Genomic DNA, 14,856 nt, shown 5'->3' on the forward strand with positions numbered 1-14,856 from the left:
CGCTACTTGATGTGTTTCCAAACGCTGCATTTCCCCAGCTTTTTCTCCCTAGTGGCAGAGAGGCCGAGCAGGCCGCCAGCCAGTCACACAGAACAGGCGCCGCCAGGCGGACAGCCGCAGCCGCTTCCCGCCCAAACGCGCCCCGGCTCCACCCCAATGGCTGAGGCGTCTCGCGCCAACAGCCCGCCCGCCGAGGTGCGGGAGGCAGCCTCTGCTCTCGCGCGACTTGTGGGAGTGCCGCCGCTTCCGGCCTCGCGCTGCGATGGCGGCGTCGGGCAGCGAGGAGGAGCGGGCGGGTGGCGCGGCGCTGGGCGCAGGGCAGTGTCACCCCGGCGTGGCGCGACGGCGTGGGCGGACGCTCCTGGTGCGGCACCTGCCCGCCGAGCTGACCGCGGCGGAGAAGGAGGACCTGCTGCAGCACTTCGGGGCAGTGGCCGTGCGCGTCCTGTCGGACCACGGGCGGCTGGTGAGGGCGCGGGCGTGAGGAGGCCCTGGCCGATTGCTTCGTGGCTCGGTGCGGCCCGGAGGGCTTCGGCCTGGGCCGTCCTTTGGAAAAAGGAGCGGGGCAGCGTGGAGTGCTCGCTGGGGGGACAGAGATCCGCCCCGCAGCTCTGCCTCTTAGAATCATAGAGTCGTTTGACTTGGAGGCAACCTTTAATGGTCTTCGCTCCCCTGTAATGCAGAAACTTCTTATTCTGATTTCTTACAAAGAACGTTCCCTAAGCCTTTGCCACACGCTGCAGTTATAAGAGTGATAACTGGAAATTTTCTTACTTTTCTGGTTTGAACTCAGTGCGGCATTTTGTTTGTTTTCCAGAAACATACTGCTTTTGCTACTTTTCCTAGTGAAAATGCTGCTGTAAAGGTTTGTATTCAAATTTGTTATTGTTTTAGCAAAGGACTTCTCTGTATTGCTATTTGTTCCATAACGTTTTACATGTGATCTCGTGTGGAGCAACATAAAATATTACTGTTTCAGGAGCATCCTGTTTTTACCTGGGACAGAACTGACTTCCTTCCTGGTGTCTGATATGATGCTGTGTTTTGGCTTTAGGAGAAAACCGATGTTGATAACACACAGATGTTTTGGTTGTTATTAAACAGCGGTGTACAGAACCAAGGATGTTTCAGGTTCTCAGGTTCTCATACTGTCCTGCCAGCATGGGGTCTGGGGAGCATGAGGAGCTGGGAGGGGACGGAACCAGGACAGCTGACCTAAACTGGCCAAAGAATATTTCATAGTGTATGGCATCGTGCAGAAAAAAAAACCTTGAAAAATGGAGGGGAGTTGGCCAGACAGGCATTGGTCAGCAGGTGGTGAGCGATTGCTTGCACATCAATTGGTTTGCAAATACACATATGTATAAACTTTCTATCTACCTATGTCTATGACTACCGTTATTTCTCTCTTCCATCTTTGTAAATAGTTCTTATCTCAACCTGTGAGTTGTAACTTTTTTTTCTGACTCTCCCCCATATCACTGGGAGAGAGGTTACTGGTACCCTAGGGTTAGGGTACTGGGAGAGAGCTGTGAGCAAAAGGCTGCATGGTGTTTGGCTGCTTGCAGGGTTAAACCACAAGGAGAAGGATTTGGGAAAAAAAACCCACTTGCATAGTCATAGGAAAGATGGGTTGGGTCTTTGAAAGTCATCTGGTCCGACCTGTGACTTAGAGCAAGGCAAAGTCACTTGAGATGATGCTGATGGTGTTTTGTCTAGGATGCTTGTGCATTCTTGTATAGGCTGTAAAACAAACCTAAGTTGCTTGTCTCGTGCGCAATTGGGTATGTGACAAAATTTAGACATAGTGAAGTAAACAATTCAAAGCTGCCTTGTGTGCCAGCCTCAATAATAGTAAGAAAAATGTCATGTTAATGGAAGACATGCATGTAAACTGATATTACTAGTGATGCCTTTTAAATCTGACTGGTGAAAAGCCTCTGCCCTGAATGCCACTCTTATATTCCAGATTGTTTATTAAGTCGTGCTAAAAAATAATATTGAAAGAAGGCGCAAAGATTTTGTGAGATAAACAGTGATGAATTTAGGTTGCTTTGTGTCTGTTGCTGGTAGACTCTCAAGACTTGCAGAGAACTAGAGCTTCACCATGTAACAACAAGGCAATTTGCAATTTACAGATTCTGAGATAGTACTGGTAGACTACACCATGTGTGTAGTTTGTAAGTGAGGCATTTTTTTCTTGAAATCAGAGATTTACTAGTGTGTGTAATAAGTGTTGTTGAGGCTGCAGTCCCATGGCTATGTTCAGATTTAAAATTTGAAGTCTTGCTTTGAAACAATCTGATATTTTTCCTCTTCTGTTTCTTTCCTTTCTCTGTTACAATAATTTGAAGGCTTTGTCAAGACTGCATCAGCTGAAACTTTTAGGGCACACATTAGTTGTTGAATTTGCAAAGGAGCAAGATAGCGTGCAGGTACTTAACCAGCCTTCACTGTCAGACAAATGTAAAAGGTATGTGGATAATAATTCAATATGTGTGTGTTCAAGGAAGTGTAATTCTGTATTCATAACATTTTCCTGGTACTGTTAAGTAAAAGGGTAAATCATAGCCTTTTAGTAATGTTAATAGGTGTGTTCAAATCTGTAGATGAGCGATTTCATTCCTCCTATTAGTATTGTCCTGTTCAGTATAATCTTGAAACGGTCCCCATCCTTATTCCTGTAAGGTATCCTTCACCAGAGATAGTCCTGCTAATTTTCATGTTGAGCAAGACTCCAGTCTATGTAAGATGACCTCTGTGATACCCAGGTTCCTTGTGCTTAGGAGTCTCTTCTGCTTCTTTTTTGTGTCAGAGCTGTAGTGTCATTTTGCCATCAGAAAGTACGTACAGTGTTTTCGTGGTGTTTCTTTCTAATCTAATTGAGTCAGGCAAAATTGACACCTGTAGGTATGATTGCATAAGACTGTACTATCTAAGTTTGCATCAAACATGAAACAGAATCTCTTTTCAAATGTATAAAGAAATATATAAATAAAAATACAAAAATAAATCCTAATTATAGTGTCATCAAGGATTATGATAGTTTGGATTTCAAATATTTGTTGAATATGTAATTTAAAAAAAAAAAATTGTGTAGCTAAACTTTTAGATTTACCTGTGCAGTATGCAACAAAGCAATAAAAGCTATGTCATTGTGCTTCATTAAAATCAGCTGTAGAGCTTTTAAAAGTTAATTAGTCTGCTCTGAATATGAACAAATCAATAACAACATTTTTATCTTATAACCTTTGAACAAAGAGTAGCACAAATAGTTTCGGTTCTTTTCCTGTGAGTAGATTTAAATGAGAAATGTATAAATACGGGGAGACCCTCTGTAATATGGATAAATATTTATTTGCATAGATCTGTCTTACAAATATAAAGTTCTTAAAAATACTACACTGATCTATTTGTAATATTTTTTGAAGTTGAAAGTGAGAGATAGGTTGTCTGGAAGGCAGTGAACTTTTTACCTGTTTTAATTAATGTTATTTTTTAGTTCAGAAGAGCCGGTGAAAGAAGAAGAGAAGAGAGAACCAAGCTGTCTTAAAATAGAGAATGGAATTGCACCTAGCCATGGGTTAATATTTTCAATTTTTAACTTATTTGTTCTGTTAAGGTCTATTTTGTAGTAAGTGTTATATTCTGTTGAACAAGAGAGAATGTAGTAGTAGTAGTTTTGTTTTATAGAGTACTGCTTTTCTACATTTGTAGCTGTAGGCATTTTTTTCGTAAAGATAACATTCATAGTTCTTCAAATTTAGGAGTCTTATGGTTGAATAATGACCGATAATTTGAGACGTGAAGCTACAGGTTGCCTCCAAGTCTTATAGTGCAGTTTGTTGCTTTCTCAGGAGTTTAAGAGCTGAGTGGGCTCTCTTAGACAGTTTGGTCTTTTTTTTTTTTCTCTGTTTGTATTTTTGCCTACTTGAAGAATAATTTTCTTTTGGGGCTGATTAATCCAGTGCTTGGAGTTTTGGGTTTATGATGTTGGAAGATGTTGGTTCTGTCCTGTGTTTGTTAGACTTTCTGTATGTGTAGTTACTTAGTTTCCTTGTGTCCAAGCCCAGTAAATCTGGTATATGATAGGGGACGTTCTATTCCCCAGTGCTAAAAACATAATGTGGGTGGCCCAGCCAGTCAAAATGGTATGTAACTGTTCTAGGGAGAATGGTAATATGTCAGTGATATTTCAGATTTAACTAACAGCTAAAATTTTTAGTAACCATTAATTGTTATCAGCTATTTTATGGCAATGCAGCTAAGATTCATTGTTTTTATTATTCTTCCTCAGCCTCACATTTCCCATCAATTCTTGCCTCAAGTATCTGTATCCACCACCTTCAAGCACAATTCTAGCAAATATAGCAAATGCCTTGGCAAGCGTGCCCAAGTTTTATGTCCAGGTAAGTAGGGGGGGGAAGAAAACAGCAAAAAAAGGAAGTATGAAAATAAAAATGAAAACATGTCCTTTTTCCTCTTCTAGTTATCTGTAGAAATAATTTTTTACATACTAAATAAAAGTTAGCTGTCCTGTGATACTTTTAAACAGTGTTAGTTCTTGGCTATGTTGAGACTTCATTGACCAGAACTATCGGTTACTTTGCTGATGTGGAATTCTGAACTATGAGCACTTGTAATTTCATACTGAGATGTTTTATGTACTTCTTACTAGCCTTTTCAGGGTATTGCTTGTATTTACTCGTATTGTTGCATCTCATTTGCTGGCTTTCACATTTTTTGGTAACCTGTGTGGTTGTACTGTCATTAAAACTACTGATTTCTACCTGTCAGAAGTAATCAGCTGTGATATCTAGCAAGGAACTGTATTTATTTCTCTAATGGAGGTATTTCTTACCTTGAATCATTTCAGGTACTTCATCTGATGAATAAAATGAATCTTCCTCCGCCTTTTGGACCAATTACTGCTCGCCCTCCCATGGTAACTTTTAAAATATATGTATTTAGGTACAGGAAAAAGGATTCACAATTTAAAATATAAGAAGTGTGGTAAGAGATCCAAAGTTCAAACTTGTAAAAGTGATTTTGTATGTAGGTATTTCCTTGTAATATGTGGTTTCCACACTCTTAGTGAAAAATCAGATTCCTTTCATGAAATCCTCGCTGCTTATAGAAATGGTGTAGTTTTGACAGCTGTTGGAATGTTCAGTGTATAAACTGAAATTGTTTAGTAGCTCAGGGCTCCTTTTCTGTGTTCTGGAAAAAAGTCCTTAGGACCACACGCAATGTTAAAAAACCAAAGAAACAAAACAAAAAAACCCATAAACCCCTGCAATAGAAAAGTTTAAATGTGCTGTAAAAAGCCATTTCTTACTATCTTGTAATGTATCGCCTTGGCTTTTTACTATATATACAAAGGAAAACAAGATGCACAAAATCTTTACTTAAAAATCTTTCATCACTTTTTTTTACATTCTGCTTATTACCAGTATGAAGAGTATTTACCAGTGCCTGTGCCACCCCCACCAATTCCACCTTTGCCTCCTGAGGAGCCTCCTTTGCCTGAAGAGGAAGAAGAGCAAGTCTCTAGTGGAGATGAATCAGAATATGAAAGTGATAACGCAGAGGAAAAAGAGAGGTGTGCATTTTACAGTCTTAATACATACTTTTTACTTCTCTGGATACTTGTTCAGCCACTGGTTAAATCTCTGAACACTTGCAGCCTATAGATAGTCTTCCCGATGTGTTACAAAGCTCCATAGTAAGTGAAAAATGGAGGGATAGTGCTGTTTTGAATGACAGTAGGAGGGTGAGTGTGGCAATGTGTGCACAGAAGTTAGAATTTCTTACTTTGGAGAAAAAAAAAAAAAAAAAAAAACCAATCCAAAAACTCATAATGAAAAGAGAGTGCAGTATAATGAATGAAGCAATGAATTGTTTTCTGGTTTTCTTCAGTTTTCCACATTTTTAGAGAGTAAATTACTCAGCCTAAATAATTTTGTCTGACTTCCAAAATGTTCTTTGTACATTGAGTGTATATTGCTAGGACAAACAGTAATGGGAGGAGGTTGTGATTCTCTCGCAGGCTTGGGAATAAATTACATTAGAGCTGTTTTTAGGCCTTAAAACAATACTCAATGAAGAAATTGTTGTCTTCATCTGCTACTAAAACTGAAATATATGAGTTATGTTCAGAAAAATACATGCATTGACAAATAAATTCTGAAAAGTTGCATTTCAGGGGCTTAGAGGAAGGGAGAAGGGCTGCATTTGCAAGTGAGCATTCTCAAATAAAATGTAAACCAATTTGGATCTTTTTTAACTTCGTTTTATTTATAATAGAATGACCAAATTGATGGAATTAGCGACCCTTCAACCTAAAAGACCAATAAACACGAAGAAGCGTGGTGTTAGAAAAAGGCAAAGAATTAGGGACTTACTGAATGTTCCCACATGTACTCCCCACAGGTTTGTATTATTTTTCTGCTTGCATATTTTCAGAAAAATTATTCTTTTTGCTTAGTGTCTTTCCCTGCATCATGTTTTCTATAGTGTTGTTTTAATGAAAGTATTCTCTGGTATGTAAGTTGGGCCTAATTGCTAGCAAGGTAGCGTTGTTGTGTAGTATGAACTGAAGTCTGTTTAACAACCACAGTATTAAAGTTCTATCTCTTTCTCTTGCTATCAAAAGAACATTTTTCATAAAAAAAATAAAAACAATTTCATGTTACAGTGCTGATAGAAGTGATCTGTACGTATTGCTTGAGGCAATTCTGAGAAACAAAAAAACGGGGGGGGGAGGAGGAGAAAAAGAGCTGATTTTGTTCAGATCATCTTGATTTTTGAAATTGCAGTACTGTGGCAGAGTAGCCACCAGAGTTTCTATCTAGTGATAATCAGCTGCAATTGGGTTGGAATATTTTTCACACTGTGTGAGAGCAACATCAATGCCACTTACGAAAAGCTATCAGTAACCTAAATAAGAAAAATAAGTGCCTGTCCGAATGTTTAACACGTTGTTGTTTTAAACAGTAATTTGCACCCTACCCTGTCGCCTTCAGATGTCTTTGAGCAACCACAGCATGTAGGTCTTAAAAAGATCGAGTTCCATATTACTACTGACATCCCATCTGTTCTTCAGATAAATTCGGAAAGAGAAGAAAAAAATGGTAAGCATGTGTACTTCAGATTTATCTAATGTCAACTTCATGTGGTTTCAGTATGCTGATGGCTGCTAAAATTCAGACCAGACAATCCTGTTCTTCTTTTGTATTGGAGAAGATTCCATAGATAGTATACATCAGAGTTTAAGAACACCACCTTGCATCTTGTCTGCATTTGTTGCTTTTCGTGTGTTAAAGAGAGCTCAGTGCTTCCATGTAATGCAGGATGTGGAGCATTTTAAAGTCTTTCTGTCCTTGTAGTATGTATGTTTATGGTGAATTGCACCTTTTCTTAAAAGTTTTTAAACTTTATGTTGCCTGTAGCAAGTACAGTACAAATGTATTCTCACTATTATATATCTTGTAATTGAATGGATCAAGCTAATCTTAGGTGTTCTTTTTCCAGCTCTTAGAGAGTAGTATTAAGATGGTTGCCAGCTTCTTCTCTGTGCTACACTGATAATCTGCAGTAAAAATGCAGGACAGTGCCAGCAGTGAGGGTGTGGTGGTTTCTTATAGGGCTATGGTTTGTCTGTGTATTTCAGTATTTTAGAGCTTCTTTAAATGAAAATACAGGCTTTGAATAGCAGGGCTAGTTTTAATGTAACAGGCACGTGCTGTGACTTGTCTTGGTACTGCAGTTGATTTTGTAGAACAAATTGTATTTGTCCAGTCCGGAATTAATAGAACTTTCCTTAAGGATGTGTTCAGATTTCTTTACAGAGTCTGCTATAATTAAATATTAATAAAAGGAATATACTCTTTTTGCTTGCTCTCCTTCCTCTTGTGAATAATCATACGACCTTCTTGTATAATGTGTTCAAATGACAGATCTTTGTGCTACCACAGAAGAAATCAATAATACAGGATTTGGAAGAATTTTCCCAACTCCTAGCTCAAATGATAAAATGGAAATAGAGGAAGAAGATGATGAAATACCATCAGAGTTTATTTCTAGAAGAGAACTAGAGAAAAACAGACTTTCTAGAGAAGGTACAACTGTGACAATAAATTATGTAATAGAAGCTGTTTACTTTGTTGTAATAAAAAGTTTAAGTATTTTCTGCATTAATTTGCTATATGTACTTTAATAATTTGTTTTATTCTTAGCAAAAAAAATAACTGTCTATTTTTCTGTCTTCTTCAAGAAATGGAAAAATTTTCTGTTTTTAAAAACTATGAGCCAGGTGAACCAAATTGCCGGATATACGTGAAGAATTTGGCTAAACAAGTGCAAGAAAAGGTATGTAAAGAAGAAAAAATAAATATTTCTCATAAAGGCTTTTCAGCAGCTTTCTGAAATCAGCCCTTTAATTCCAGGATCTCAAGTTCATTTTTGGAAGATATGTTGACTTTGAGTCTGAACTGGAACGAAATATGTAAGTTAAAATGAAGTCTTTGATGTTAACTTTTTCATATTGGTGAGAATTGTAATTTGAAAACCAGTTATTTCTACTTTTCTTTCTGGTGCTGCTTCTTTATTGGTTGAGGAAACAATGCTTCACATGTGAAGACATTGTCACAAGTACAGAAATAGGATTATTGTCCAGTTTCTAAAGACTACTATTTTGCCTTTATATTTTAGTTACTAAATATACTATTTTGTTGAGCAATGCGTAATGAATACAGCATGAACGATTGTGTGAATCTAGTGATTTAGCATATCTGATATTTACTACAGTTGGACACAGATTTACCATCCTGCAGTTTAGTGCAGCCTTTACTAAACAGCATCTCCTAGGCAAAATGTAAGTGGTCTTCAGTGGCATAATTCCTGCATGTAGGTATTGCATCCATATCGGCTATTTCAGCTTGAAGTAGGAGCATTGTATCAGAGTTTTGAAATATGAAGGCGTTAGAAAAAACAAACCATATAGTAGGAGTTAAATCCATCTGGTGTTCACAAGTGGTATGCCCCAGAGGTTGCTATTGGACCCTCCCTGGTCAGATGGGATGAAGATCAACAAGACCAGGTGCCAGTTTCTGCTCTTTGGTCACAACAACCCCCGGCAATGCCTGGGGCAGAGTGGCTGGAAGACTGCATGGAAGAAATGAACCTGGGGGTGTTGGTTGATCTTGGCTGAAGATGAGCCAGCAGTGTGCCCAGGTGGCCAAGAAGACCAGTGCCATCCTGGCTTCTATCAGAAATGGTGGTGCCAGCAGGAGCAGGGAAGTGATCTTTCATCCCTCTGTAGTCAGCCCTGGTGAGGCCACATCTCAAGTACTGTGTTCAGTTCTGGACCCCTTGCTACAGAAAGACATTGAGGCCCTGGGGTGTGTCCAGAGAAGGGCTACAAAGCCGATGAGGTGTCTGGAGCACAAGCCTTAGGAATGGCTGACAGAACTGGGATTTTTTAGTCTGGAGAAGAGGAGGCTCAGGGATGATCTTATCACTCTCTATGACTCCCTGAAAAGAGGTGCTGGTGAGATGGGGGGTCGACATCTTCTCTGTGGACGAGAGGGAATGGCCTCAAGTTGCGCCAGGGGTGATTCAGGTTGGACACTAGGAAAAAGTTTTCTCCAAAAGAATGGTGAAGCACTGGAATGGGCCCAGGAGAATGGTGGAGTCATTGTCTTTGGAGGTGTTCAAGTAACGCTTAAATGTTGTAATGAGGGACATGGTTTAGTGGGGAAATATTGGGTGAATGATCGGACTGGATGATTTTTGGGGTTGTTTCCAACCTTAGTGATTCTGTGATTCTATTCTATGATTTCCTAATTCTCTGTTTTTTCCTCTAGGTTCGATATACGTTTAATGAAAGAAGGCCGTATGAAGGGTCAGGCTTTCATTGGACTTCCTAATGAAAAAGCAGCTGCTAAAGCTTTAAAAGAAGCAAATGGATACGTCTTATTTGAAAAACCCATGGTCGTTGTATCTTTTTCTTCAAATGTTTACATCACATTCTTTTTGAATTGTCTGTCAGTATCTAGTTTTGCCTTCTTAGAGGCTTTTGTTAGAAATCTGCAGGAAGAAGAGAGATGTTACAAAAACTAGACAGAAGAACCTAATGTACTATTGTAGAATTTATATCTTAAAAATGTATAGGGACACCATTTGTGAAATAGGAAAGTAAATAGCCTTACTTAAGATTTAATTATTTTTCTGTTCTTTGCTCTTTGATGCTGCAAGCCCAATCCAAAAGACAGTTTAAGGTGTATAGCCATTGCATTTAAATTATGTAGGGCTTTTGAGTTATTTAAACCTGTGTTTGCAGAATTGGGAGATGAAGTGTTTGTTTTGTTTTCTTGGTTGGCTGTTTTGTTTTGTTTTTTTTATAATTGCATACAGATTAGTTACTTTGGGGGCATATGTATCGTGTTGGGGTTTCTACACTTCTTTGATTGGATTGCCTTGTTGTTTCAGTTTGAAATCTTCGCATCCTTTCTTATTGCTGAATTAAATGTTCCAAATGTTCCAGTTTTTTATGAGCTCTAGGATATGCTCTCTTGAAGCATGCTGCAGATCAGTGAGGTCCTATCTTTGACTAGGATTGTGTTGCTTCTTGATTGACTTGTGTTTATCGTTGACACTTGTAGTCCTTAACAGAACCTCAGCAATTTGCTCGTTCAGCTAGACCAAAGCAGGATTCCAATGAAGTGAAAAGAAAAAAGTAGAACATAGCAAAAGGTATGGATTCTTTGCCTAAAAATTACAGGGTTTTGTATTTCATTTTGTTGCCTTTTTTTTTTGTTTTATTTTTTATAATTGCTTTAGGAATAGTGACAGTAAAAGAGAAATACTCCATACAGTGTTCTTTTCTTAAATGAGCTCTTCTGTCAGGAAACCAGTTTGCAGGATGTGCAGTTGGTTTAAGAGTAAAGATTGCTTCTTTCTCTGTTTAGAAACCTGGAGTCTATTATTTTCCTTATCTTGAGATCCTAGGAGAGTTGTCTGTATTTTCTGATCCTTAATCCTGGGAGATTGGAATTTAGGGACAATGACTTCATGGAATTTGAGCACTTACATTTTTAGTAGTGTTCTGGGATTTTGGCTTCAAAAGGAGTGGCAGCTTTGCCCTTTCCTGTCCTTACTTAGACCATGCATGCTGTAAAGCTGTTTCAGATATCAGTTTCCAGCAGTAAACTTGCTTCTGCCACCTCTGTCAATGAGATCTTAGTACGACTACTGCAGCGTCTCTAAAGCTTGTCTGATTTAGGGAATGTTTGTGTTTCTGAAAGTATTACTTAATAATGCAGTAATTGAGACTTGCTTTGCTACGGAGTGCACAAGTGCTGATATTTTTAACATTTGTCTAAACTGATGAGAAATTAACTTTCTGCTAAAAGTAATCATATCGTACATCTTTACTTCACTAGTGCTTACTCTTAAGTATTTGCTTTATGCTAAAGTAACTGAAGCAAAATTGTGGGAATTTTTGTGGCCTCCAAAAATTTGGGTTGTGAACTGTCTCAGATTTGCACCAGTTACTTCAGATGCTACCACAGAAACGCTCAGTTCTCAGCCTGCACTCTGATAAAGTAGCAAGCTCAAATTTGAAGAGCATTTTATCTGAATTACATGTTATGATTGAATGTCACTCTGGTTATCCATCTCCTTACATCAGAACTTAAAGCTTCGGTTGAGTGCTTTAGAAAAGTACTGCTTACTCCTTTATGTTTCTTAATCCGAATGTCTTGGTTATTATTTAGAAAAAAAAAAAAGATAAAAAAACAAAATCAATTTTGAAGTTTGAAATGTGAACGACTGATTTTAATTTCAGAAAATTGTTTTCATTCCCTTGGTATTGTTATTGTGAGGGTAGTATTTCTATTAATGATAGCTATCTTTTATTTTATAAAAGATGACTTGTTCTTACAGGTGTTTTTCTGTACTGTTTTTTGAAAGCAGACGAATGAGCCTTGATTTTGAGCTGTGAGAAACGAGGGTGTGCAGAAGTGTTTCAATTTTTTTCTTATTCCTTCCTAGTTAAATAAAAAGTATTAGTTATATTTTCTCCAGGATGTGATAAGAATGTTATTAAAGTTGTTTTAAATGGAAAGAGGAAATTTGAAGTATTTTTAACTGGTGGAAAGCTTTCTGTGTGAACTCTGAACTGTAATTCTGGCATGTCATGTATTTCCAACCAGCTTAATGCATTAAATTTGATTCTGACTTTACCAAACATGCTAAATAATACTTGAATAGCGGAAAGAAAATAACCAGGTGCTTACTATGTTATTAATCATATTGACGATCAACTCAGAAGCTTTTTTTTAAAATGAGCAAACGCTCAAGACATACCTGAACATCTGAAAGCCTGCATGGGTTGCTTCAGTTTAATGGCTTTAGTAAATGGTGCACAGGACTTCTTCCACGCCTTCACTGTTTATATGTGACAGTCACATAGTGCATCACAAACTAATTGAAATCCGTAAGAATCCTAGGCTAAGTACAAATCATTCCTTTACAGATCACAAATTACTTGCACACTAATGATGAGGCAGAACCCTTTTTCTGCATCGAATGTGTTTTCCTGTGTCTGCTGGAATAATCTGATAAATGCTAATTTGTGATGCAGAATTCCATTATATAAATCCGAAATCCATGCAGATACCTGGGGAACTTGAAGTACGATTTGTATCACAGTGTTTTTTTTCTTCTGTAAGAAAATTGAATTAAGAATTTATTGATTAATTCATAAACATTATTTATTACTTTCTCTACAAATATTGTTTCTTTGGTAGAGAAAGCAACACACAATGGTTTATAAAAACACTGTGTGACTTACTGCTAACTGAAATGCCTTTTTCTTGATGAACGACAAAAATGTCAGTTAGCATTTGGAGTGACTGTTTTTCTGTGGGTAAAATATAGTTTTTTGGTATAAGAATTATGTAAAAGAAACTGATGCTGAGAGGTCGTCAGCTTCTTTGTAGAGAAGAAGTGACCTGAAAGCCTGCATTGAGTGGAAGCGTGTTTGGGTTTTGGATCTGATGGAGAAAGTGAGTCTGTAAAATGTCAAAGACCTGAGGAAGAATTAATAAAACAAGAATCTGCTGTTGTCAAGTATAGTTAAAGTTATCAAAAGATGGATTTACTTTTGAATACAGAGTTACTGATGGTGGGTTCACCAGACTGGGTCAAAAGTATATTTATTAAGTTATACCTTTTTGTTTATGATAGGCAGCATAAATTTAATGTGTGTGCAATTTTGAGAATTAAATAAAATTAAACAACATTCTGCTGTTCTTCTTTAGAAACATTCCTGCGTATATACTGCAATAATACTGTCATGCAGAGTGTATCCTTTCTTGTTGTATCCTTTTATGTGCAATGTTTCCTATAGCACTCAACCACCTCTAATTTCTCACCTAGAATAGGTTTGGGGAGGAGCTTATGCATTTTAAAGCCTGAATTAATCTATCAATTTAAAAGTAGAACTTTTTCAGGGGGGGGAAAAAGAAGAGTTATCTCTTTTTATCTGTTATCTGTTGGGTGAATAGTTGAAGTGAACTTTCCTAATCTTAAAAGGTGGCTTTCACCTTTCTCTTCAAAGGTCATATCATTTATTTCATTTCTGATACAGTTCCTTAGCTTGTCTGAGCTAGAAGTGTTTCACTGGTGTGTGTGGAGCTGTGCTGGGCTCACAGCTGAGGATGTTGTTCTTAAATAAATCACTAGGTTTAAAGTATGTCACAAGGCCACGATTAATGTTATCGGAGGGTTGATGTGTTCTTAGAACATTTGATTACTGTTGTCCTACTGTATGAGAAACTGTTGATTTTCAGTTTGTACATTTGTCTTTTGTTTTTGAACAGCAAAATCCAACAGTGTCTCACAATGCAGTTACAGAGTTCAGAATTGAATTATTAGTCATGGTTAACATTTTTGTTGTTTCTTTGATTGTTCTCTTCAATGAGGTAGTGTTGGTGATGGTGACTTTTTTTTTATTATCATTTTGTATTTGCATTATCATTTTTCATTTACTGTAATACAAAACTAATACATCCTGTACCTGCTAAGTCAGTTTTTTTCAGATACTCAGAAGTCTTACAATCTCAACCATCTTTCAGTTTAGTTGTCAAAAGCAAGCATGTCACTGCTAGGATCTAGTTGTTCATGCTGTTAACACACCTTTGTGATGTTCCAGGTTCCTTTTGCGTTCCATCCCATCCACGAGTTCTCAAGCCTGGCAAGGAAGCAGTACAACCATCGGGACTCTGGAACTGTGCGTAGAGCATTTCTAAAGTACTTGAGGCAGAGTATAAACTTCCTCATCTTAAAGATTCCAAGTATGTGTGTCAGAAGGCTTACATGATAAATGCATGTTAGTTTGCTTTTGAAGTCTCTAATAAATTATTTCTTTTCTCTCGATGTTATGTTTTTCTTTTGTTGGGAGGTTTGTGAATGGGAAGGAGGAGCAAGACGCAAATATTTTAATGCTATTCTTTAAGCTTTGGGATTTTTTTGTTTACCTTTTGCCCAAACTTTGTTGACATTTTGTACAACGTGTTCAACATGATTTGGGGTGTATGTTCATAGGCACCACTATGAACTTCCTTAAGTCTGATGTTCAGCTCTTAATGAATGGTTCAGGGTAAAACAGCAAGTAAATCCAAGGATAATCTCATTTCAGTGTAAATGCTTTTATTTTTCTCGGAGACCAGGCAGACAGTACTAGTGGCATGAACTCATGCTGTCTAATTACCGGTTTCCTCTGCAATTACCACCGTGGTTTACTCAGGACCACGTTCCAAGGTCACAGCCCTTCTTTGCGGGGCAGCCCGG

At 37.9% G+C, this 14,856-nt stretch overlaps 1 protein-coding gene across 3 annotated transcripts in view; it reads left to right on the plus strand.

Moving 5' to 3' along the window:
* Positions 1-242: 242 nt before the first annotated feature.
* The window catches only part of RNPC3 (RNA binding region (RNP1, RRM) containing 3), a 165,017-nt gene continuing 150,403 nt past the window's right edge, over positions 243-14,856 (plus strand). Inside the window, exons 1-15 of one of the 3 annotated variants that reach the window (XM_048945459.1) lie at positions 243-466; positions 818-865; positions 2,355-2,473; positions 3,503-3,583; positions 4,298-4,409; positions 4,877-4,945; positions 5,454-5,602; positions 6,307-6,432; positions 6,997-7,133; positions 7,959-8,120; positions 8,276-8,370; positions 8,448-8,506; positions 9,867-9,999; positions 10,683-10,755; positions 13,326-14,550. In XM_048945459.1, coding sequence (XP_048801416.1) covers positions 263-466; positions 818-865; positions 2,355-2,473; positions 3,503-3,583; positions 4,298-4,409; positions 4,877-4,945; positions 5,454-5,602; positions 6,307-6,432; positions 6,997-7,133; positions 7,959-8,120; positions 8,276-8,370; positions 8,448-8,506; positions 9,867-9,999; positions 10,683-10,742 — 1,554 coding nt within the window. In that variant the 5' untranslated portion in view covers positions 243-262 and the 3' untranslated portion in view covers positions 10,743-10,755; positions 13,326-14,550. Of the gene's footprint in view, positions 467-817; positions 866-2,354; positions 2,474-3,502; positions 3,584-4,297; positions 4,410-4,876; positions 4,946-5,453; positions 5,603-6,306; positions 6,433-6,996; positions 7,134-7,958; positions 8,121-8,275; positions 8,371-8,447; positions 8,507-9,866; positions 10,000-10,682; positions 10,756-13,325; positions 14,551-14,856 lie in introns of those variants that run through there. The other 2 variants (XM_048945460.1, XM_048945461.1) reach the window with 2 other exon arrangements.

The sequence above is a fragment of the Lagopus muta genome, chromosome 5 (genome assembly GCF_023343835.1).
Source record: "Lagopus muta isolate bLagMut1 chromosome 5, bLagMut1 primary, whole genome shotgun sequence".
NCBI classification, from domain to species: Eukaryota; Metazoa; Chordata; class Aves; order Galliformes; family Phasianidae; genus Lagopus; species Lagopus muta.